General features: G+C 50.1%; 1 protein-coding gene and 1 long non-coding RNA gene across 12 annotated transcripts in view; one reads left to right on the plus strand and one right to left on the minus strand.

Moving 5' to 3' along the window:
- The window catches only part of BCAS3 (BCAS3 microtubule associated cell migration factor), a 599947-nt gene that overhangs the window by 560801 nt on the left and 13904 nt on the right, over positions 1-25242 (plus strand). For 8 of the 9 annotated variants that reach the window (XM_054510917.2, XM_054510920.2, XM_054510919.2 and 5 more), the window contains one exon: positions 15541-15708. The exons of the other annotated variant lie outside the window; for it this stretch is intronic. In XM_054510917.2, the coding sequence (XP_054366892.1) occupies positions 15541-15708 (168 nt within the window). The remainder of the gene's footprint in view (positions 1-15540; positions 15709-25242) is intronic. 9 annotated transcript variants of the gene reach the window in all.
- LOC123854217 (uncharacterized) overlaps positions 1029-25242 on the minus strand; it is a 45701-nt gene continuing 21487 nt past the window's right edge. For all 3 annotated transcript variants that reach the window (XR_008507202.2, XR_006793286.3, XR_006793285.3), the window contains 2 exons: positions 10748-10818; positions 1029-6961 (listed from right to left, as the gene is read on the minus strand). This is a non-coding gene — a long non-coding RNA (uncharacterized LOC123854217). The remainder of the gene's footprint in view (positions 6962-10747; positions 10819-25242) is intronic.

Raw genomic sequence — 25242 nt, forward strand, 5'->3', positions numbered from 1 at the left:
CCAGATCAGAGGTTGTTGATTAATAACCTGGGAGCTCTTTCCAACTATACAAACCACACCTCCTCCTCCCACCCGACACACAGACAGATTCCACCTAAAGTTCTGGAGAGTCCCCATCCTTTGAGCCACTGGTTCTGTGGCTCTCCTCAGATTCATGGAGATGGAAGTGCTCACCCACTGATCTAAAGGAGAGCTTCTGAGCAACTGTCTGAGTATTCAGGAGTCCAGTGGAAATCCTGCATTTAGACAGATAATTGGTCTAGCACTGCTTTTCTGAAAGCTATTGGACTAGAGCATCCTCACTGCCCTCTGGTGTAGACAGTCTGATTGGCTGCTCCATTTTGTGGAATAACGGGCCTGAATGTGATCCAGCATTTAAAAAAAAGAAAAAGAAAAAGAAAGAAAACCCACCATATGTTAAAAAGCTATTAAAGAAGTTTGGAAGAGGCACCATCTGTAGACAAAGAAGACATTTTTAGGTGATTGCCAAGGCCAGAGCTGGCTCTACCTGTTTATATGTTTGAGACCTAACACTGCCCACAGTCCCTCATCATGAGGCATGTTTAATACAACTGTTCTCAGGATCAATTTTGTAAATAAGGGCTTTGTCTCTACTAAAGGTGTTTTATTAGGCATACATGTGGTTCAGAGGGTCTGTGAAATTGCAAATCTATGAAATTCAAACATTGTCATGAATGAATAGTCAGGATAAATAATATTTCCTAAGCACTTGATCTTGGGACATTATCTTTCCAGGATAAGTAGAGATATTAATTATACTTCTTTTAATATTATAGGGAGAAGGTACCTGCTGAGGAGAATACTAAGGAGTGTGTCTCCAAGGAGCATAGGGACCCCTTCTTTCTGGAGTTATTTCAGAAGGAGAGATGTAAGGGCATTGCCGCCTGGAGGTCAGGTGGCTGGGGAATGCCGTTATGCGCTCCTTGTCAGACCCACGACACACACTTCAGATCAAAATATAGTGAAGGTTTGTTCTTCATTCACTCAATAAACATTTATTAGGCACCTTTTTTTTTTTAAGATTTTATTTATTTACTTTAGAGAGAGTGTGTGAGCAGGGGAAGGGGCAGAGGACAAGGGAGTGGGACAAGCAGACTCTGCGCTGAGCGTGGGACTTGACGCGGGGCTCGATCCCACAACCCCGAGACCAGGACCCCAGCTGAAATCAAGAGTCAGACGTTCAACCGACTGAGCCACCCAGGCACCCCCATTAGGCACCTATTATGTGGCAAGATCTGTGCTGCAGGCTGTTGGTCCTTCGATATCTCTGGGACATCAGAATAAGTTCAGGGTAAGCTCTGTTTGACCCTGAAGGGTAGCAGTTAAGTGTCTTGTGCAGCATTAAAGCTCCAGTGAAGACACGATGGGTAACTTCACATTCCCATTTTAGGGTTGAGCGGTGTGCTGGGCTGTGTGGACATTCCCATACCTCCAGAAGCCAAACAGCTTAAATAGTATCCTTAAGTCTCAAAGGATCTGGAGGGAAATGGTGAGACCCACCAATATAAAGCCATCTGGCTTCTAAGGGTAAAATCAATACTTTACATACCCGTTACACAGCATAGTCTTAAAGGCTCTATCATGCATGTTGTCATTTGAATCTTAGCATGATTTTGAGGATTATAAATAACTAGCAGTAATAATAAGTAGCATTATTATTGTTTTAAAGCTTTATTTATTTATTTTTAGAGAGAAAGAGCATGAGCAGGAGGGGCAGAGGGAGAGGGAGAGAGAATCTCAAGCAGACTCTACGCTGAGCTCAGAGCCTGACGTGGTGCTCGATCCCACGATGCTGAGATCATAACCTGAGCTGAAACCTAGGTCAGATGCTTAACCGACTGTAACACCCAGGTGCCCCTAATAACTAGCGTTATTATTCCTCTTTTATAGTGCAGAAAACTGAGGGGCCAGGAGGTGACTTGCTAGAACACACCAGCACCAGAACTAGCGCTCAGTTTCCCCTTCTTAATCAAGTGTTCTTTCTACCAATAGAGAGCTCAGTGACCTTATAACCACCTCATTTGTCCAAGAGATCTGCCCCCTACCCCCATCTCACAATGGTCTTTAAAATAAGATATAAGAAGGTACTAAATGGAGGGAAGGGATTGCAGCTAGAGTCGGAGCACAGGCCCACTGCCGCTGGGCCTTGAAGGTGGACCCCACAGGCAGGGCGAGAAGGAGGGGGGATGGTTCACTCAGTAAATGGGGCACCACCACCCATTTTGGATCTTGACAACAGAAGAGTCACTTCCTACTTTTGAAGATTACAGTGGTCTTATCCAGGCCTCTTTATTTTAAAGGGGGGTCCAGTCCAGAAAGGGTTAATGGCTTGCCCAGGAGAGTTTTGGTGAATTTGCAAGTTCATTTTGAGCTATTTGGTAGGTGTTTCTACAACAAATACACTTGGTTTTTATTTACTTTTTTTTTTTTTTAAACAGTCTGAGGGATGTGAGAAAGCTCTTCTAAGTAGCTTTTCAACCCTAAATGCATTTCTAAAACTCAAATGAAGCGCAATGAGAAATTCTTTTGTTCAGCTGTTAGCCCTAACTCAAGGTTGGATGACAGGTCCGTGTCTGTCTGAGATAGTAACATGAGGTTTCCAGGCCCCTGCGAGGGACCTCTTGGCGCCTTGGCTTTTTTTTGCCTCTCTCCTTATGGATGACTCTGATCTTCCTCTGAATCCATTATGTACCATAGGTCCAAAGATAAAAAGCTAGGTTTCTGCGTGCGCACGCACACACACACACACACACACACTCATTCTGGGCTGCTCCTTGCATGAGTGTAGCAGAAACAAAATATGTTGCTTCCTCCTCATGGGAAAGATTGGCATTTCTCACACAGGGGCAGGCCAAGGAGCTCTCCTGGCCCCTTTGAACTTGCGTCTCAGCTAGGGAAATGAATAACATCCTGATTGGCCTCGATGGAGTAGAAATGGGGGGTGGGGGGGAGGAGGGGGAATCCTGGCCCCAAGCTCCAGCCATGGCCTAGGAATCGCTTTTACCCACAGGTGCCAAACTTGGCACCCAGGGAGACCAGTGAGTGCAGGGAAAATCATAACCAGCTTAACACAGTTATTTGGGCATTTTCCACACTTACTAATGAAGTGGGCATTTTACAAGGCGTCTGCAGCGTCTCCTCCCCAGGTAAGCAGGGCGTCCCTGGCCCTCTCCCGAAGGCAGTAGGGCCTCCGAGCGGGGGGCAGGGCAGACACAGCTGAGCTCAGGCCTGCCCCTCGGCAGCTGTGCCAGGGGGCCCCCAGGTGCTCCGCACCCCCACTTGGCTCTTCCCCGGTTGCAGGAGGTCTCAGCTTCCCTGTTTGCTTTAATAGAGTGTTAACCGTAGGCCCTAGAACTTGTGTTAACACTTAACACGGGGCGGGAACTGAGGGGAGAGGCCAAGGGCCTGGCAGCTGAGAGTGGTTTGAGGGTTGAACTTGTGGGGCAGGGAGGGAGGAGGAAAAGCAAGGCGCACAGCAGTTGAATGTCAGCCCGATTAAGCGGGCCCAGGACTGCTTTGCAAGACCAAGGTTCTGTTTGCTCCTGCTTCTGTCACAGGCCGTGTCCCATCCTCTCCCTGGGCCTCAATTTCCTGGTCTTTAAATGAGTAGAGAGAGCCAGATATACTCACCGGAAGGGTGAGGGGAATACAGCATGAGCTGCTCTCTCCAACTCTAGTGTGCACACGACCCCCTGGGAAGTGATTTAAGTGCACATTCTGCTTTATTAAGCCCGGGGCAGGGCCTGCAAGGGGCTACATTTCTCCCAGGCTTCCAGGTGACACTGCTGTGCCGGCCAGTGGCCCACACTTGGACTAGCAGAGGTGTAGCACGCGGGACTGGGTTCTCCAAACTCATCTCTGCCCCTCATGTAACTCCCTGCACTCACTTCCTCAGCTGTGAGACCAGGACTTGTAAGAGTTGCCTTGCCTTCCTCTCTAAGGGTGTTGTGAGGATTAAGGCAGTGAAAGCACCTTGTAAAGGGTAAAGCAGGGTGCAGTGTAAGGGATTATTGTCATTGTTAGGATTTCTACACCTCATTGATCCCACTGTGTGTTCCTACAGCTTCTCCACTTTTCCCTACATCCTCCCTGGTTTCCATGCCCGGGCTGATGATGAGTCAGTGGGACCAGTCAAGGCTAAACAAACACTTGGACATGTCGAGGCAGGAAATGACAATTCCCAGGCACCCCCACTGTTTCAGGTGTGGAACAAGCCATGGACACACCTTGTGTGATAAGGTCAAGTGATAACCGTGTTGAACCCCACCCCCACGCCCACCCTCACGGGCCGCAAGGCCAGGAAATGAGGCCAAAAGTCAAGGAAGTCCTTGTAGGACAATGGGGCCCAAGCCAGCACTAGTTAGGATCTCAGCAAAGTAAGTCACCAGTCTACCCTGCGATCCCATTTCGGTGCCTGCCTCAGGCCGCCATGATATTTCTGTAGTGCCAGTTTGTTCACTGAGGACCTTCACAGATGGTTCCACAACTACCCTGGGAGGCAAAAAACTAAGGTGACAGTCAACTATACTTCAGTAAAGAGAAAAAAAGTAAAGAAACGAAGGTGAATGAGGCAAGTCATTTCCCCATCGGGGGCCTCAGGATCCTCATCTACAGAATGGAACCAACAGTATCTGTCCTGCCCATGGTACAAATTGCTGTGGTCCCACCGTCAAAAGGAAATAAGTATGTGAAAATAGGCACCGATTCTGAGAAACCTCGTGAGGTATTATTCTTCAGGAGGGACCCTCCACTCCAGTGGACTCCACCTCCTGCCTCTGCTTGAGGAACATCCCTGCCTTCGTGTTTGTCCTCAGACATCCCCCCTACTGTGGAATGTCCTCCACCCACGTCGAACCACGATGACTGATGGAAACCGTCCCAAACCACCCCAGCTTCAGTGGGTGTCCCCCATTGTCCAAACAGTGCTGTTTCTTATCTTGCTCCTCTTAGGCCCTGAGGCCAAGGCTTTGCTGAACAGCTTTGTTGTAAGGGCCTGGAAAGTAGGAATCCTGTTATATAATATACCCTGTGTCAGAATGGCAGGCCAGGCACAAATCTTCCTCCCAAGACCCCTGTGGCTGAAAATCTGGTTCAGGTTTGCCCCTTGGAGTGAGAGCTGATAGGTTTTGATGGCCGCGAGAAACGGAAGGCTGACCACATGCTACAAATGGACATGTCTCTCGCCCAAGCTGGGAGCACCATTTTAAAGCCCACGTGGTTAGATGACTACCAAAATAACAAAACCAAAACTTGGCAGGGCGTCAAACCAGTCAACTCCGGGACCTGCAGGCGCATCCAGGACCCTCCTTCGGCTCAGAGTGGGTTCCTCCCTTCTTTCCCACAGCTACTGCCTTGGGGGCATAGAGGAACAAACGGGGGTAGGAACCACCTTGCCCACCCTTCTCTCCCTGGCCTTTGAAATTCCTGAGGCCAGCAGCGGCCCAGGCCTGCAAAATTGGGCCTCCAGACATGTCAGCCAGCCCAGGAAGCAGAGAGGTCTCATCTGAGGAAATGCAGATCCTCAGGGAAGATCAAAAATAACCCAAAAGGACAAGCCATGCATGTCTGTGTGTATATTGAGTTTCACATCTGAAGTCCAGTCATCGTGATAAATCTCATGATTTTGAAACATCTTCTTTAATTAATAAAAACAGAAGACTTCTTAGCCCCAGGTTTCAGACTTCAAAGTTCTCCTCAGTTGAGAGCCTCAAATTTGGCTTTTTTGTAGAGTACTGAAATCTCTTTTAAGACAAACACAGGATTTGGGTTGGGTTGTTTGTCCTGCCTCCCAACTGCCCAACTGCAAGAACCACTTAAAAATTCTGCAGTAGGAAGGCTCAACTGGAAACCCCCTTACTGGTCCTGCAGCCGTATTTTCAAAATGAAAATTCGGCATGAATTTTAGTGGAGAAAGTACAGGCTTTGGACCTAGAATCAGAATCTTGATCGTAGCCTTGACATCATCATCTTGAGCAAAATTTTACTTTTCTCGGCCTCAGTTGCTTGATCGGTAAAATGGGAATGTTAGCACCACCAACCTCACAGACTTGTTGGGGTAATTTCAGTGAGGTAATGTATTGCAAAGTGACCATGCCTGGCACACAATAAACAATAAATGTTAGTTCTCTTGCCTTCCCCGATATCTGATCTGATCGCAGGACTAATTATTTGGGAGCGGGCCTATTCTAGAAAGCCCAGTTTGTGTGCTTACTTTTGTTTAGAGATACAGCTCTGTGAAGTTATTTCCATTCAGGGAGATGTTGGAATAAAAAGGAGATGTTAGGTTTCCGAGGATACAGTTTGTCTTGCGGTGTATTCTGAGCCTTGCCATAGGAATCCTGTAACAGAGCGCCGTGTATAAATTTTCTCTCCACCCTCAGAAGCAGGGCAGAGCATCCTGCAGGGAATATTTTCATTGTAGTCTAGCTGCAAAATGATTCTTCTCTTCCCACTTGGAGGGGTAGAAATCTTGATGGTGTCTGTTTTAAAGCAGAGGAGGAAAAGGTCTCTGGGATCCTGTCTGGGAAATGCCAGTGTCAGCCTGACTTGGAAAGCTCTTCTGTCTGAGGCACCTCCAGGTCTGCTCTGAGTGGGGAGCCCATCGAAATTCTCCTTATTGGGCCCTGCAGTGATGACTGATCTCCTGTGCTCCCAGGCAAAAGGCAGGGGCCCGGCTCAATGACCTCCTAATGATGTGTGAGGGGCTCAGACATTCCTTGGCAATCAGGAAAGGGTGTCTCCTAGCAAGCCGTGTCCTGTTTATCGAAAGGTTGAAGGCTGGGGTGGCCGGGCAGGACGAAGATGACAGGTAAAGGGGCTTGATTTAAAAATGGACTTCTTCCAGCATTGCTCTTCTGGTCCTTTCTGATCTGATATATGAAATTTGTACAGAGGTCGAATTGTTTCTGCCGTTTTCACACACACAGGTTGGTGCACATTCCTGACACAAATTAAAAGGAAATATGTCAGATGTACACAGGATGAGTCAACATCGCGTGCGGCCGGCCACGGACACTGGGAGAGGAGTCAGATGCGGGCCGGGGAGCTGCAGGCCCCCTCTACCCCCAGCCATGTCAAGCAGGCTCAGGGGAGGCCGTCCCCTCAACTGCTCCTCAGGGGGCTACTGTCTGCGTCCCAGCGCACGTGTTTCTGGCACGGGACGTTTTTTCTCTCTGGGCTTTTTTTTCGTGTTTGTTCACTTGCTTTATACTGATTGCCAAAGTTTCAGGAAACATATGGACAGGTATAACGTAACAGAAGAGTCCCCAATAACCCAGCTACCCGGAGGCAACCATGATTAATACTTCGTCGTGAATTCTTTAAAAATGTTTTTCTCTGCTTCCTTTACGTTGCTCAGTAATACTAACTGTATAGTTTTGTTTTGCTTCTTTTATTTAACATTGTATCTTAAAGAATTTCCCCTATAATAATGATTTTTCATGACCACCTAATATTCTACTGCAAGAAGGAAGTATGCTTTACCTCACAAATACCCTATTTTAAGGCAGTGTTAAAGTGGCAAGGGGCATCTTTATGCATGAAGGTTTATTGGCGTCTTATTTACTTGGGCTAGAATTCTGGAGGTGGATCCCTAGATCAGTGGTTGGACATGTTTTTAAATGGCTCTTAGTACAAACTGCCAAATTGCCCTTCAGGTAGTTTTTAACAATAATATTCCCCACCAGCAACAGTCCATCTCATTTTATCCTTACCCATGTTGAGTATGATCCTGTTTATTTATTAAAGAATTCAGGAGCCAAAACATCCCCCGCAGATGTAGGGAGAGGTAAGGAGATCATGAGGCCGGAAGGGAGCTAACCTGGGAGCTAAGAGCCACCTGCCCTGCCCTCCTGTGCCCCCTGCAGGCCTCCTCAGGGAAGTGGGGGCCACACACCCACTTCTGTGCTGGGAATCCCCATCAAGGGCCCACACAGAACCACTCAGTTTTACTAATGGAGTTCCCACACCAGTGTCTCTCATCTAGCCCTTGCCTTCCGGCCTAGAGGTGTCCCCAGACCACCGTCTTCACTTTCTAAGCCTTTCACAGAATCCTAGTGCCCCTCTGAAGAGCTGCTCACATAGTCCCATGGTAGGCAGTCCTCTGGGTTCGGGTGGCCCTGTGCAGCTTTGATGCTCACGACAGCCTGGAAGGCAGATATTCATTTCCCTGTTCTGTAAGTGTCTTCCTTTCCTAGGGCTGCCATACTAAATTACCACAGCCCTGGTGACTGGAAACAACAGAATTTTACTCTCTCGGATTTCTGGAGGCCAGAAGTTCAAAGTTAAGTTGTCAGCAAGGTCACACTCCCTCCGAAGGTTCTAGGGGCACATCCTTCCTTACTGCTTCCAGCTTCCGGTGGCTCCTGGCATTCCTCATCTTGTCACAGCATAAGTCCAGTCTCTGCCTGTCTTCACATGGCCGCCTTCTCGCTCTATGACCTCCCTCTCCTTTCTGTCATAAGGATACCAGTCACTGGATTTAGGACTCACCCTAACTCTAGGATGCTCTCATCTTGGATCCTTAATTATATCTGCAAAGACCCTATTTCCAAAGAAGGTCCCATTCTGAGGTGAGCGTATTTTGGGAGGAAATGCGATTCAGCCCACTATGGCAGGTAAAGGAACCAAGGTCCAAAGAGGCCAAATGATTTTCCCAAGGTCATACAGTGAGAAAATAGCAGGAGATGGCATGTGAACCCAGGTCTTCTGCTTATCATATACCTTTAAGTAAGAAAAAACAACAACAACAAAGAAAACCACGTATGGTATGAATGCTTAATTATGTTTTCTGGTTCGTGGAAAATGAAATATGGTACCTTTTACCTTTGGATACATCAAACATCATCTCACCATTACTCTGTTAGTGTATTTATTATTAATTACATTTGAAACTATTCATGCTGGTGTGATGAACCTCTTATGTGGGAGTCACTCATTTCCTGTCCATGTGGTAAGTGGGGAAATTAAGACCTGGAGTGGCCAGAAAAGTTAATGGGAGAAGTCCAGTTATAACCTTGGTATCTTGAGTTGTGATCTGTCTCCTCCTCTTTAAAGTATGAGTTGTGATCATACACTGCACTTGTGAAAGCAGTTGCCAAAACAACTCTTCTGTTAAATTGTAAAGAAATCTTGGTGTCTCAGTTACTGTTGACTCCTCTGCTCTGGCTTAGGACCCCTTGATATGTTGGCCACACAGGGCGGTCTATTCGTGGACCTATGATGAATGATGAATAATCCCTTCCCAGCCATGGCCCCAAGGGCCTATGAGAACAGATGTGCCATAACATCATCACATCTGGCACGTCAGCATCTCCTGGCTTGCCAACATTAGCGAAGGCATTTCTCTGCTGCTGGTACCTTTCCTTACTCAATTTACTTCTTACCTGGAGGAGCAAATCCCTCCCTTTTTTTTTTCATGTTTTATATATTAAGTCATCTCTAAACCCAACACAGGGCTCAGACTCTCGACACTGAGATCAAGAGTTGCATGCTCTTCCGACTAAGCCAGCCAGGCGCCCCAGCGGAGTACCAAATCCTTTAAAATGACCTAACCCCAGGGCACCTGGGTGGCTCAGTCGATTGAGCATCCAACTCTTGATCTCCACTCACATCTTGATCTCAGGGTCGTGAGTTCAGGCCCTGCACTGGGCTCCACGCTGGCGGGAAGCCTGCTTCTCCCTCTCCCACTCCCCCTGCTTGTATTCCCTCTCTCTCTGCCTCTCTCTCTGTCAAATAAATAATAAAATCTTTTTTTAAAAAAAGTAATTAATTTAATTTAATTTGAAAAATAAAAATGACTTAACCCCAAAACCCAAACCCCACAGCCAAATGGATGAATATGGGATAAAGGTGGCACACTGTCACAAGTTTGGTGACCATTAGATAATCTGAGTCATAAAAGACTGCCGGGGTCTAGGCCCCTTTGCTGTATACCATGTCTGTGGGCGTGGGATCATGGTTACCTTGGGAACCACCCTAAGGGACTGAAAGGGGCAGACAGGCTCCTCATATTCTCTCACCTTCCCACAGCGAACCAATCTCCGTTAGTCACAACGTAGTGCATATTGACATAGTGAAATATGCCTGTGGCCACATCCGGGTAACCAAGTAAAGCTAATGTCCTCAGCCTGTGCTAATGTGAACCAGCCTGGAATGCAGAGGAGCTCTCCCCCACAGTACTAGTCCCCAGCTCTGTTGAGTGAGCTAGTTTGGAGAACAGGCAAGGAGGCTCTCCGGTGGTGTCTTCCATCCTGCCTGGAATCATTTCTTAGCTCTCGTGGACGTGATTATTGTCGTGAGCTCTCACCCAGAAGGGCTTGTGTCTAATGACGAGTTTTGCTCCTGCTACCTGGCCTCGCAAGTGGCTGGAAATCTGATCAGCAGGCTGTCATCGAAGTCCAAGTCCTGGGCTAAACCTAATTGAGGCACAGGGAAGGCTGTGCCACAGTCTCCTAAATAGCTAGGGTGTGATTAGACACTATCAGCTCGGAGGAACACCCCACCTCCCCCATGCCCCCTCTTTCCCTCAGGCTCCGTTGCCCCTCAACAATGGTATACAAAAGACAGAGCACGTGTTCCCCTAGGCTCCCCAGGAGCTGCAGGCTTACCAGCTGTCACAGCATGTCTTTAATGGGTTTGTGAAACCCAAGAACCTGACCCATTTCTCCTCTGGGGAAAGAGTGTAACATAGGATGCCAAGCTGGAAAGCAGGATTCGGGAAGCTCACCTGTATGAGCCTGGCTCTCTGTGCCATCCAAGGCAGGTGGTTCGGTTCTTCCAGTTCCCGGGGTCTCCAATCTAAAATAAATGCACAGAAGGCAGCAGAGTGATACCGTGACATTGTTTTCTGCTCACTTATAACCTCCTTCCTTCCTCTTATTTAATTTTAGCTCCCTTTTCTGCCTACATCCAGCTCATTCCTCCCAATCCTGGCCCTAGATGTTTAGGCGCCGGGATCCTACCCAAAGGGTATTGACTCCAAAGCGACTGTCTGATTTCTTAGATGGTCCTAATCAGTTAATAAGCAAACATATTTTGAGTAAGCATGATGCACAAAGTCCTGTACTTATTACAGACTGATGGATTATGGAGGAATCCATGCCCTCGAGGAGCTTCTACACTAGGTTGGAGAGCAGATCATGAGAATAACACAAGGCAGGATGGGAATGACCCCATGGAACTGATCTCATTAACCTGGGATCTGAAGATGGACTTCAGAGAACCATACAGAACCATAATTGCTTTACAACGTTCTATGAAATTGCTTACATAATTTTATGTATGCAAACATACATTTTTCGGGCAAGTTCAGAACTTTAATCAGCTTCACCTGAAAGGTAAAGAACCTGCCGTGCAAACAGACTTTCTGGAACAGCTCTCATTATAACCTGCGTGGTCACTCAGGGTTTCACCGAGCAGGTGAGACTTGAACCAAATCTTAGAAAATGCTGTGCAGAGAATAAGGTGGGAGGCAGCCTAAAGGAAGGGGCTCCCAAGAAGCCTCAGAGCAAGACTGTCACACCTAAACCCGTGCCCTTCAGTTACCTCACCTCTCTCCCTCAGCCTCAGTAAAATACAGATCTGTAAAATGGTGACCATTGCTGCTTCCCAGAGTGTTGTGAAGGACCATGAACTTTTTTGGGGGGGGGGCTCACTCTGTATCTCAGTGCCATGCTTGACTCATATCATAGTGGACGCTAATCAATATTTGAGGAACGTGTGAGTTAATTGAAATAATATGAGGGGGCTTTGCAACCCGCAGAGCATTGCTTCAGCAAAAGATCTAAGTACGTATATTTTGTGCTTTGCAAACAGCCTGCGCTAAGTGTCTTCTCCCCTTGAAACTGACCCTGTCTCCCGTAATGGGACTCAGAGGGCCGGCTCATCTGGTGGAGTGTCTCGGGGCCGACCCGGTGAATGATAGCCGTGCAGACAACATTGGCACGATGTACAGTCGCCTAAGAGCGCAGAGGTGACCTCATTGTCCAAGGGCTTGGCCTCTTAACCCCAGCCCTTGCTGACACGCACACGCCTGCAGCTCTCTCACTCTGGGCCCGGGACAGTCCATGAGCTCCTTTGCTGTCCTCATCTGCACTGGCAGGGGTGGAAGGCAAGGACAAGGAAGGGGGCACTGCAGAGCCTCTGGGGGGATCCTTCCAGCACAATAGGTCCTCTCTGTGACTTCTCAGGACAGTAGAGACGATCCAGTGCTCCCCTGCCGGACACTGTTTGTATCCCCAGCCTCCTACCTGCACCCTCCTAGCAATGCCCATGTGAAGAGAGAACAGATTAGATCTTCCATCAGTGTTTTTTCCCTCCCGTGTGCCATCCAACAGACAGGAGACTCATCAGCATTATGGTGATACTCCAAGGAAGCTGGGCTGGTGGGGAGTGGGAAAGACTTTTTAAAGGTATCGGTTGAAGGTGACAAGAGTCCGCAGAATAAGTTAGGAAAGATAAAGGTGATTTCTCCCTATAACAGTTCTCCACTGGAAGGGATGGAAAAATAAAGTAGGATGAAATCAGAGAAGGAGACAAACCGTAAGAGACACGTAACTCTAGGAAACAAACTGAGGGTTGCTGGAGGGGAGGGAGGTGGGGGGATGGGGTAACTGGGTGATGGGCATTAAGGAGGGCACGTGATGTAATGAGCACTGGGTATCATATAAGACTGATGAATCACTGACCTCTACCTCTGAAACTCATAATACATAGTATGTTAATGAATTAAATTTAAAAAAAAATAACAATTCTCCACTGCAGATGCAGCCAGGAGAAGCAAAGTGTAAACCAATAGAACGAACTCCAAGCTAAGAATTAGGGGCCTGTCACTTAGAGACTTCGAGCCTGCCGTTTACTCTCTCTGAGCTTCCAGCTCCTCTCCCATAATAATTGGAGGTAGTACCTACTCTACCTCTCAGGATTGTTGTGATCGTCAACATTTATGATCATGCTTCCAATGGTATAAAGTTGTACGTATTTGCTATTATTAACATATACAAGAGCACACCCATTATGTGCCAGGGGATTGATTGTGTATTTATCTAGTGCAATTATCACAACAACCCTATAGGGTTGTATTGGTTTTCCATTTTTATGGATGCGGAATCAGAGGCTCAGAAAGGTAAAGAACTTGCCCAGACCCACGAGTTAATATGTGTTGAGAGCCTACATTTCAGTCCAGCTCTATTTCCATTCTCCACCAGCTCATGATTTCTTTTTCTCCTGTCTGCTGTTGTTTTGTCCCTAAAATACCACATGCTCCGCTGGCCTTTGCTGTCTGTTGTAGGCCAGGCCCACCCTCTTACCTGAACCCTTCTTGTCGTAACATCTTGCTGGCTTATGTTGTTTTCTTCTTCCTCTTGGCCCCGCTATCTGCTTAGCTGCCCTGACCTCTAAGAGCGGCGTGTACTAACTCTGACTGAGCACCTTTTAGGGGCAGGCACACTGCTCTTGTGAAGTGACAGAAGGTAAGGGCGTCCCCGCTCTTGAGGCAGACTCTGAGACATGTCTGTCCATAAGAAAGCTGCCACGGCAGCCCTGAGGGTACAAGGGGGAGGAGTGTCCATGTTTCATTACTAATTCCCTCATCTGGCAATCACCAGGCGTACATGTCCCAGGCAGACTCTTCAGAGTCACCATGATGCTACAGCTCTTGATCTTGTCGGTTAAGAGTGGGGCAGCACCGAAGGAGAACACAGGCTCCGGGCAGGAACCTGGCTTAATCTTTCATTCCTTCGAGGCAGGCTTATTAGTTCTACTTCAGAGATGGAAAAAGGAGATAGAGGGACTTGCCTAACATCACTTAGTGAGTGGGGAGTGGAATCAAAAGCTTAGCTTATGTCATTAGTCCCTGTGTGTCCTTAGGGCCTGGGCACCTTTGAGTTGTTGCTAATGCTGGTCTCGGGTTGGCTCTGGGCTTGGTACTGCCAAGGCGGGGCTGCCCGGTTGAGGCCCTTGGAGGGCTGACGCTTGAGCGCCCCACCCCCACTACCAGCGCCTGGCTCCCCAGATCCATCCTGACCCTACTTGATGAAGAGAGAAGGTGGTATCAGGCAGCTCCCCGTTCCTGGGTCCCACCTGACAAGCCGACGCAACCAGCAACCCAGTCCCAAGGTGGGCCTCCCTCTCTTGGGGAGATACATTTATAGATGTTACCCATCCTCCCGGCACCAGGAATCCACCCCACAATTAGGCAAGAGATAAATCAAAGCCAAACTTGGCTGATGACATTCAGGAGCCGGTGGTGACCCTTGCCACACATATAAATCCCAGCGGGCGGGCCAAGGGCCTTTGTCTGGTCCGAAGAGCTCAGGATTATCTGGCCCTCTTTGCTGATGTATGGAGTCACCGGCTGTCGGAGTGTTTACTAACGGTTATCACCTCAGTGCTTTGGCCATAATCAGAGGCAGGGCCGCCCGCCGGGGCTGGGGCTCGCACCCTCTCTATTACCACCTGTCATTGGCAGAGAGTGTGTGCTGACGTTGCCCAGTCCTGACCGCCTAGGGAAGATAGTTTCTGACGGCTGATCAAAGAGGAGAAGCAAGGCCTGATAAAAAGTGTGTGTTGCGCGTACTTTTAACTTCAGGAAACACTGGCATTTGCATTTTTTCCCCATCTTCCTGGTGCTGGCAGGAACCTAGCCCAATAAATGCAGTGGATTCAGTTACCCAATCACTGGGAAAATGGTATGTGCTTAAAGCAACAGAGCATGACGATAATCTCCTTCCAAGAGAGAGTAGACGAAATAAGCTTTCACAGAAGACTTGCTGTATAATAGAGGAGAATAATTTAAATTTAGACTTTGAAGTGATCTTGCATGTAAGATTTCATCTTGGCACTGAGCAGAGTGCCATGTACGTCTTGGAATTGGAGAGCGGCTTCGGGTTAAGGAACAATTTTTGCTGAAGATTCTATCACCCAGTGCTGTTGCTGGCATCCCCCAAATGGTGCCCCCGTTGTCCGTCTGTCCTTGGGCAGCTAGGGGACTGCGTGCGGCAGAGTAGAACGAGCTCTAGATTGAGGCATCAGGTGATAGGAGTTCTTGAACCAGGTCTGTCACAAACCCGCTGCTGGATCTTGGGTCGTAACTTCTCTGAGCCTCAGATGTAACACGAGGAGGTTTGCTACAGAGGATGGACTGGTATGGAAAACTTTTCTGAAGCTTTAAAAGCCCCGTAGCCCCTTTTTTAAATGAACTGTTAGGGAAGCCCTATTGCCTCAAAGAAAGAAAAGTAGAGGTGTTTGGGCTGAACCTGGCAAGGAGGTGCTCTGCCCTTGACCTACTTCTGAGGTCTTTTTTCTGGAAGCCTACCCTGTCTGATCCCGTGGCACGCACTGCTTCATTCTGCCTTCCCACCCGGGTGTCGTGGTGGTGTCTCCTGCGTCCAGCCTGGAGAAGCGCTGAAGGGGACCCCGCGGGGTGCGGGTAGGGTGGGGAGAGCTGGTGGTGGGTGCACAGAAGAACGGGCCGCTCTCTCAAAGCACGGACTCAAGGTCGATGTCCCGTGTGTGCCGCAGGTACCTTTGACCGGAGCGTGACCCTGCTGGAGGTGTGTGGGAGCTGGCCCGAGGGCTTTGGGCTGCGGCACATGTCCTCCATGGAGCACACAGAGGAAGGCCTGCGGGAGCGGCTCGCGGATGCCATGGCCGAGTCGCCGAGCCGGGACGTGGTGGGATCCGGAACAGGTAAAGGTGGCCTCACACTTCCAGCCTGACGCGGTCAGGACGGGCCCGTGTGGGCGTAGGCCTTCTCTGGCGGGAGACGGTGTCCGTTTGTTCTAACCGTGTGTTTCTTTGGTTCGCACTCTGACTGCCCTCAGTTTGGAAGTCTCTGGTATGGGAGAGCCCTGTGTGAAGGAGTGCACCGGGCCCCGGTGACCCCTCCTACGTGGAATAACACATGTAAAAATGCGGTGATAAGCGCAACTGTGTCGTATATGCGGCTGCCGAAAGGACACCTTCTCCAAGGGAAGGGACAACCTTGGCAGCCCTAAGGCTCGGAGCGTGGAGGCAGCAGATCTCCTGCACGCCTGAGGCTGTGTGGATTAGCAAGCATCAGTGGGGCCTGCCGGCCTGGAGGGAGCAAGCGGGAAGCAGGCAGGGCTGGTTTGAGCCCTCAGGCTGCTTTTTCTCCTGCTGCCTTTGCCCCTGCACTCCCGCCTGTGAGAGGGCCCAGCCGCCGGAGCCCGGGCAGCTTCTCGAATCCTAGAGCAGTCAGAAGACGTCCTTAGAAGATGGGTGAGCCCTGCCCCAGCAAGCAGCGTACATGTGCACGACACACACACAGCATGCAGTTAGGAAAGACCACGATTCTTCCATCTCCACGCAGTTACAGTACAGCCTCTGCCTCCTCTTCCCCGAAGCACCTCCTCCTCCTCCATCTCTGTGCATGCTCTAGCCCAGCTTTTAGGCCCGAGAAAGACCGCCCAGCAGGCCTCTTCCCCACTTCCTGAGGTCGACAGGAACTTCCTGCTGGGTCGAGCAGATCCTGGCCGTGGGCCTTCCCGCTCTCGCTTGCCCGAGGCCTCTATAGACCGGCGACCGGTTCTTTACTGTGAACGTTACCGCCCCCGCTGCACCGGCCTACCCGGAAAGAGGATCCCGGCGAGGAGAAACTTACAACCTGGGGCAGGAAATCAGGGCCAGCAAGATTTAGAGAGGCAAGCCCTTGGGGCAGGACTTGAACTGCCTGACGTCATCACACGTCCGTCTCACTTCCGTGTGGACCCTCCCCGTCCCGTAGCTAGTTGGCACTTAAGCCCTTCCCTCTCTTCTTCCCTCCCATTCAGTCCTCGTGTTCCTGTGCAGCGCTAGCTCTGGGCCCGCCCACGGTGCTTGCGCGGTACCCTGCAAATGGACAGAATGGACTCAAGAAGGGGAGAGAAGGAGTGGGCCTGGGGATAGAGAAGTGCCTCACCAGGCCGCAGGGGACAGCCCTCTCTGAGGGCCAGCCCCCTTCCACACCCCCTGCTTCCCTGGAGAGAGAGGAGATGTGGCCCTTGGAAGCGGCGACCAGTCATGCCCCCTTCCCGCGTGCACACACATGCGCAGACGTGTGCACGCCACCACTGTCCCCGTCATCCAGTCCTCCAACTCGGGGATGGTAGCCCACCGTGCCACTGTTCTGCAGATGAGGCGGGCTCTGAGCCCACTTTCCTCGGAAGCTGGCGGAAGGGGGGAAGCTTTTCCCTTTCTGCAACTCCCCCCAGCACCACCTTCCCCCTGCCCCCCTGGGGCCCCTGCCAGCCCCTGCCACATGCCCCAGGGCCTGGTGTCGCCAGACTCCCCAGGAGCTGCCCTCGCTGGGGCTCACGCAGCTCTGGGGCAGCTCCCCTCAGACAGCCCTTGGAGCCCGTCAGTGTCAGCCAGCAAACAGATGTAAAGGTCCGCTGGGCCAGAGCTGGAGAACTTCAGCCTGGCACAAACAGTAGCCTGAACAAACCCGGCAGCAGTTCATCGGCCAGACAGCTGGGGGATTCCGGAGTGTCTTTGTGGCCTTAAGCAGGTTTGTGAAATTAAAAAAAGAAGAAGAAGAGATGAGAGAGGAAATTAAAACTGCATGACCCACAGGTCAGAAAATAAGAGATGCCCTTCTTGAGCAGAGGGATTTCATTTTCCTCCCCAAACTGTCACCAAAAGGGTTTCATTTGGGGTTTTCTGACCATATTAAATGTATCAATTTTTAAAAATCTACCTCTATTTTAAAGGTCAATAAGTAAAGCAGATATTATGGAAATTAACTCATTTCCCCTCTGCCATTGCTGAGAATCACTTGTCCCATTGTGCAACTCCAGTTGAAGTGCCAGGCTTCTTGGTGTGGCCCAGGGCCTCGGAGGGGCAGCCCAGCACACCCAGAAATGGCCTGGGACAGGCGGTGTGATTTGGATGCGAGTTTCCAGCAAGCCACCCTTTGCCTTAGCAGCCCGTCCCTCTCTTATCTCCCCACCACCCTGCTCCTCTCGGTGGCTCACAGGACCTACAGATAAGGTGACATTACGTGTTTGCCTGTGTCAGGTACTCCGAGGCAGCCGAGAAAGTCAGTCCTGTAGCGCCTTCCATCAGGCACCCTGTGTAGTCCCGCAACCACGACCGATGGCCTCTTTATCGAGGTCTGAATGGAGCATGCTCTCGTGACCCCCAACACCAAACTCCACTCTAGAGCATGCCCCACTATTATACAGGCTTTGCAGTGACGTCTGGGAATTGTTTACCAACCAGCTCTCCAGAGGGAAGCAGGAAGGCCCTGCTTGGTAGCATTTGGACATTTCTATAGTATAAAAACTCGCATTACGGCCAATTTCAAGCCATCAACACGGTGTCAGTTGGCTAGCTGAATTCCTGAAAATGTCGCCATCAGCTGGCTCCAGCTCCTCACCAGTAAGCTGTACCATGGGCAAGTTAGCCATCCCCCCAAAGTAAAGCAAAACCTTTTAAGACCTTGCTATTCAAAGAGTGGTCTGCGAACCCACAGCACCATCTCTACCTGGGAGCTGGTTAGAAATGCATAGTCTCGGGCCCCACCCAGCCCCGCTGAGTCTGCACCCGCATCCTAATAAGATCTCTATCTTATCCGTCTTAAAACACGGTTCACCTAGGAGGCAGGTGTTACTTCTGTCCTCTGTGGGGGCTGCTGACCGGTTAGTCTAATTAGATCACACGTGTAATTTGCAAATCTGCTCTGAAATAACTGGCTGAGTTGCTGTCTTGCAATATCATCACGCCCCTTGGCCCTGTTAGCCTTCCATTGTCCCCATTCAGCAGAACTCCAAATCAAGGTCAGTCCAGTTCTGCTCTTACACTTAGGTTTGCTGAGGGAGAATCACAAGCTGTTCAGATTGGTGCCTCTAGAGATTTCTGGCATCTACTCTCCAGTGAGCCAGGGGAAGCCTTCTCTATTTTTCCAGTAGCCCCTCCTCCTGTTCTCGGTTTGTGCTCGTCTTTTGCAGCAGAAACTAGCAACCAGCACCTAGGACAGTGTCTGGCGCATAGTAGGCCTGTGGTCACTATTTGCTGAGTGAGTGAATTCTGCATTCAGCCTAGATGTGAGCAGTTCTGCTGCAGCCCCTGCCTCCTGCTATGGCTTCTGGTCTGGTTTCCTTCTCTTAAAGATTCCACAGATCTCTGGTCCCCTATGAGTTTGTTTTCTTTTTTAATATTTTCCCTCCATTTTTGCTTTGCTTTGTTTTTTTTTTTTTTTTTTTTAATATGGCACATGTGCTCAGTCCATCGTTTTGAAATCAGTCTCTTGCCTTCTGCACGGGTAGTATTTCAGACTCCCCCATTCTCCTCAGGTCTCTTACCCCACCATCTTGTCTCTCACCCTCAGAGAGAAAATGGTGGTCATTGTTCAAGAAATCTCTTGACTGCACGCGCCCAGATCCCACCAGTCCCCACAACAAGCTCCCCCTCTCCTCCTGAGGAGGAACAGTCCTGGCCTCCAGAGCCTGCGCAACCACAACAGCTGCATGCCCCCCCTCCTCCCCTCCCCCCCCCGCCAAGTCACCACTGGGCCGGGGGCTTTAGCGCCGTGAGCCATGCCCTGCGATCTTGAGGTGCTCTCCCAGAGCCCCTTTCCACCTCGCTCTCCTGGTTTGTTTCTGCCTCTGGCTACTTCTCCTCCCTCCCTTTTCTGGGTTTTCCTTCCCCGTTGGCCTTAAGTGTATTTCTCAAAGCCCTATCTTGGCCCTCTTCCCTCACCCTCAGTCAGCACAGGGCACTCTCCTCTGCTTCTGGGGCCTCAATTACTACCTCTAAACTGACTATCTCCAAATAATCTCCAAGCTGGCTTTCTCTCCTGAACTCCAGAACCATTTATCCAGGCACCTACTGACATTTCCACATGTCCAAAAGCTGCACTCCTCTCCCACAACCCCGGCCTTCTCCTGGTCCACCCCATCTCACTGTGTACGAAGCCCTTCGTGACCAGCCACTGCCCTGGCTCCAGACTCCTCTCCTGTTGCTCTCTGCGAGCTCCAGCCAAGCTGAACTCCCCGGAGGGTCCCTGAGCACGAGTGCTCTCTCTGCCCGCCAGGCCCCCTGCACCTACTGCTCCTGCCCGGAATGCTGTCTCCCACAGCCCCTCCTCTGTCTGTCGCCCCCCTCAAAACAACCTGATTAATTCCTGCTTAGCAGACATTCCTTTCAATATTGCCTTTTCTAGAAAAATAGAATTTTTTAAATAAGCAAAACATGTACTTACTCCAGTTGTTTTGTGTCTAGGTAGATATAACCTAATACCAACAAATCTTCATAAACACCTGGATACATATTAAGTGCATTTTCTCTTTAGACTTTAACTCTTTCCATCTTTAGCTAAAGCTTGTTCTTTCTTCTTTGCGCTCTCCCACGTCCAACGGCAAAAGCCCCGGGACTCATTCCCAAGCCCCGATCAGCTTGACAGGTCTCTGTGGCAGGCAGCCTCCTTTTGCTGCTGTTGACTCTTAAGAGCTCACTAAGTCAGCTCTCAAGGTCAAGAGGGACTGTCTCTTCCCCCTGACTGTGGCTTCCTACAGCCCCAGGAACACCGTTTCTCTTTTATAATCACAGCACTAAAGGTAGGAAAAAGGCTTCATCTTTTTCTGTCTACAATCTCTTCAACGGACTATTTTGTCCAGAAACAGTTACTCTAGGGGATCACACTACAGACTCAATCTTTGCCTCTTGCCTTCTGTCAGACATACATTTACTTCCTTACCCAAACATACAAAACTTTCACAAACAGTATTATAAGCAGTGCATTCTAGTACTTTCTGTTTTCTTACATTTTTTTAAGAGCGTAGTCATGACCCACTAAATTGATTTCACAATACGTCAGTTTGGAAAACAGTGCTCTAATTTATTCGGCCAAATCCCCTCGGTTTTCCTGTATGTATATTAATTATTAGGATTATTTTCAACTAATGCTCTTCCAAAGATTTGTCAGAAACTACTTTTACTTCTTGAAAGGGCTTGTGTCTTTTCTCCTTCTTAACGTGAAAAGCACATTTTGAACATTGCACACAGTTTTTAAATGGTCACAGGAAGGTTTCAATAAGTTGATGAATAAATACCTGATGATCACCTATGTTCTGCAGGAGAGGAACGAAGAGCATTTTGTGTGTGTGTGTGTGTTTGCGTGCGGCCTCATGCTAATACCATCTTTCATTTCAGGACTGTAGAAATCAATGTTAATAATAAGTGTTAGCTATTGTTATTGGAGTTGACCAGATGTGTACCCCAAAGCAAATAACCCAGTGCATTGGTCCCTGTATCCTCCCTCTCGGATTAGCTCTTCCAGTGGGCCTTGGAACTCCCGCTCACCCCACCGCTGAGGGCTGGGAACATTTTCGTGCCAAAGCTGCATTTCCAGTAGGGGCCATACTAGCCCTGTCCCATCTCAAGTTGCCACATGCTCAGGTGACAATTGTGGGCACGGGGCAGTGAATTAATTCTCTTATCCTTTAGGCACCTCTACTCTCTGGCAAACGCTTTCATCCAAGTAACTTAGCCTGTCGCTTAAGTCCTTCCCTTTGCTTTACCGAATCGGGCCCCGGGCCCCGGAATTTTGCTCCTTCTACAGTATGTCTGCAAAATGCTTTTCATGTCTTCTCTCAGTGACCTCCTCAACGGGCCTGCACCTTCTTCCGTGGTCGCAGAGGGCAGGCAGGCTCTCTGTGGACACCTGCGGGTTTCTCCCCGCTGGGCTGGGCACTGTAGGGAAGAAGTAAGGCATGGCTCCTACCCTCAAAGAGGTGAAAGCTCCGGAGGAGGCGAGAGGGCCAAACTGTGGGTGTGCCCCTCTCTGGCTCCTCTCTCCGGCTGCCCACGCGGGCCCACCCATAGCAGGGCTGGACCAGGAATCCGATGGGTCTTTTCAGGATGTGAAGACAAAACTGCAGCTTGCCCAGTCCCAGCTGCCATGATTGCTGAGGGTCCCCAGAGACATAGGAGCCCCCAGACGTAGAGCCCAGCGCCGTGGGCGGCCACAGCGCTGCCGCTGAGGGTGACGGGGAAGCCGCTGCTGCCTGTGAACCGGGGGGTGGCCATCTGTGTCTCGGTTCGGTGTCAGATGGCCTGTTCCTCGCTAGTTTCCACTGATAGGAAAGGCCGAATCCGAGAGTCCTTTCCATCCCAGGCACCCAGCTACTGACACTGGGAGGAATGTTGGTTTTTTCCCTTCTCAGCGGCATTTGGAAGTCCTCGTCAAGGAATGGGGGGAAGCCTGGGCAGGTTCCTCTCCCACCTTGGCTCAGTTTCTTCTCCAACGCCACGGGCGGGAGAAACCAGGCAAAGTGGAAACGTCTGCTCCCCGTGTGTATTAGGGGCTGGACGCTGTGCCGCCGTACGGAGCACTGCATCTGTCTTCTCACTGACTCCTCTCCACGATAATGGCCACGTCTCCCAAGTGGCTTCTATGTTTTAGACTCTAGGCGAGCCACGGAAATGTCCTTTAATCATCGCAACACTGCCAGGGAGATGCTCCTCTCTCCGACTCACAGTGGAGGGAAGATGGAAGATTTGAAGTCAGATCATAACTAAAAAATACAGGATCAAAATGAGATATTGAGGAGGTGCTGGAACCCCAGCCTCTATAAAACAGTGGAATTAGCTGACTTTTCTTCATTCTGGTATCAGAATAGTTCTTTCCTTAAGGGTCTGTCCCACGGACTATAGCAATAGCATCTTCAGGGGCAGCCCTACTTATGTTGTCCTTGGTGTTCGGACCAAACCTCCTTGCAGGGATTTACTGGACAGAGGATATTGCTCCGGGCGGGGGTGGGGGGCGCTCTGAACCCGGGTGGTGGTTTCCAGTCCTGGCCAGATGTGCCCACTCCCATGCCTGTGGGTCTTCAGGCTCCTTGGGTCAGATCTCCCACACCTGTGGGTCCTAGCTGTGACCCTCCGTCTGGGATTTAACACACACCTAGTGGTGCCCAACCAACCCTGCTCCCAGCTGCAGATGTTTCTTTCTACACCAGGTCAAGATAATGGGGGCCCTTTAGTGACCCATCAGCCAACGGAGTGCTCACAAAGCTTATATTCTCCATGGATAAGCAATATTGTGCAAGGGCCTACAATACTAGTTATTTTAGTTATTGCTAGAAAAATGAGAATAAGGTTGTGCATGTGTATATAAATGATAAAAGTTGTCCATGAGAAAGATTTGTGAAATTGGGATCCACACAAAACAGAAGGAAAGTAACTTCTTATAAACTTGACTCAGGAAATGTAGAAAAAACAGGTCTAAGAGGCACAGTGTCTCTAAAGGAGTTTACACTGTCTGCCATGTATTCACATAATCCAAAAAGTGGGCGCTGAGGTTAAGAAGCCTGAGCTGCAACCTCACAAGAAGTGAAATGAAGCCCAGGAGCATTAAATAATGAGACTCTGCTCACACAGCCCAAGAATGCTGACAGCAGGATGAGAGAGAGAGAGAGGGAGAGAGAGAGATATGTCTAGGAGGAGTTTCTCAAGATCCCAACAGTCTCACCTGATCAGAGGGTATTTCAATGACTCCCACCCGCTAGTCAGAATGAGAGGGGATCCCCAGAAGAGGAAGGGGGCTCTTACGTTCAGGGCCTGTTCTGTCGTCCTATTGCCCTACTCACAACGTGCTCAGGGCCCACACGTTTCCACCTCGGCTCCTGCAGTGAGATTTCAAGGCTCTTCCAGGTCCTCCTCACCCTCCTTTCCAACCTGCTCTCCCACTCGCTTGTCCACAATAACCCCTTATTCTTATTCATCTTCACCACCACCACCACCACCTTCACACAAACACGCTCCCCTGTCAAAACCATCCCATCATCCGCAGCACGTGCCCTGCTCACCTGGTTCTGTTAGAGTCCCCTCCGCCCTCCCTCTCTGCCCAGTCACTTTTTTAGACCGAGCTCCGATCACACCCCCTCTGTGAAGCCCTCCCTGACCATGCAGCCAAATGCCCTTTCTCTCTCCTCTGAACTTCTGAACCACCTGCTCACTGGACACTTGGCCCCAGACAAGTAGTGTCTGTTGCCTTTTCCTTTACCAAGCAGTGTCTGATTCTGTTCTACGTGCCACCGGGGGGGGCAGGGGGGGCTCAGCCCTGGGGGGTCCCTTCAGCCCCTCCCTCAGCCACACTGCCCATACTGCATGTCTTAACCTGATTCTGGTGCCTTGGACAGAGTGTGATTCCCCTTTGTTACCTCCAACCACCAGCCATCTCGTTGCCCAGCATCCAGCACTGGGAACAAGAGCCAAGCGGAGCCCCAGCTAATGTTTGTTGAATGACTGCATGGGCTTTTGTGGCTCCCGAGAGGTAAATGAGAGCCAGCCAGAGCAATGGGAAAAATTACCATGTTTAGGACACACTTGTTAGTGTCTAGCCAGTTATCAAATCTGATTCTTGGTAGACCGTTTCTCTCCCCCCCCCGCCCCCCGCTTTCCCTCTTTCTCCCTCTCTCCCTCTCCCTTCCCCCCCCCGTCTCCCTCTCTCTGTCTCCCCCGTCTCCCTCTCTCTCTCTGCCTCTGTCTCTCTCGTCCCCACTCTTCCCCTTCTCCCTCTCCCCTCTCTCCCCGTCTCCCCCTCTCCCTCCTCTCTCTCTCTCTCCCCCCCTCTCCCTCTCCGTCTCCCAAGACTGCTAGAAGTCCCAGGCAGAGGCAGAGCTATAATGGGAGCTTAGGGCTGAGCAGTTCCTCTGCACAGTTTTCAGTTGCCCAGTCTACTCTGAATTCTTTAACCAGAGCACTCCAATTCCTGTCAACAAGGAGGAAGTGCCAGTGTGACTTCATTGGGGAACCTTCAGAATCCCCTTTCCGGGTACTGGCCCAACATGGAGGCAGGAGTTCCTGTGGAAAATGAAGAGGCCTGGACAAGAGGGTGGGGAAGGGCAGTTGGACCCCCAGACAAGGGCCCTCCTCTGGAGACATTAACATAGGTAAATGGTTAACAAGAGGGAGTATTTCTCTCTGCTCTTCCTCCTCTGCCAAAGAATTCACCTTTAACCATTGACCTTTCTGTGAGGTGTGAGATCTGAACAAAGTTGAACACAGTCATGGATGGCTAAATACCCATCTTCCCCTCTGCGCTTGTCTCTGCCTCCTGCCTCCTCAGGAGGTGGTCTGCAGTGTACGGACCAGCCCCTGGGCTTGATGGCTGGTAACAGAGGAGAGAGACACATACACACAGGAAGTGAAGTTGGAAATGACCCTCTGACCCTTCAGGAATCCAGGGCCCCGCCAAGCCATGCCAATGTGACCGAACGT

This window comes from Mirounga angustirostris, unplaced genomic scaffold, assembly GCF_029215605.1.
Source record: "Mirounga angustirostris isolate CCGP_5_RB_7025 unplaced genomic scaffold, mMirAng1.0.hap1 SCAF_17, whole genome shotgun sequence".
NCBI classification, from domain to species: domain Eukaryota; kingdom Metazoa; phylum Chordata; class Mammalia; order Carnivora; family Phocidae; genus Mirounga; species Mirounga angustirostris.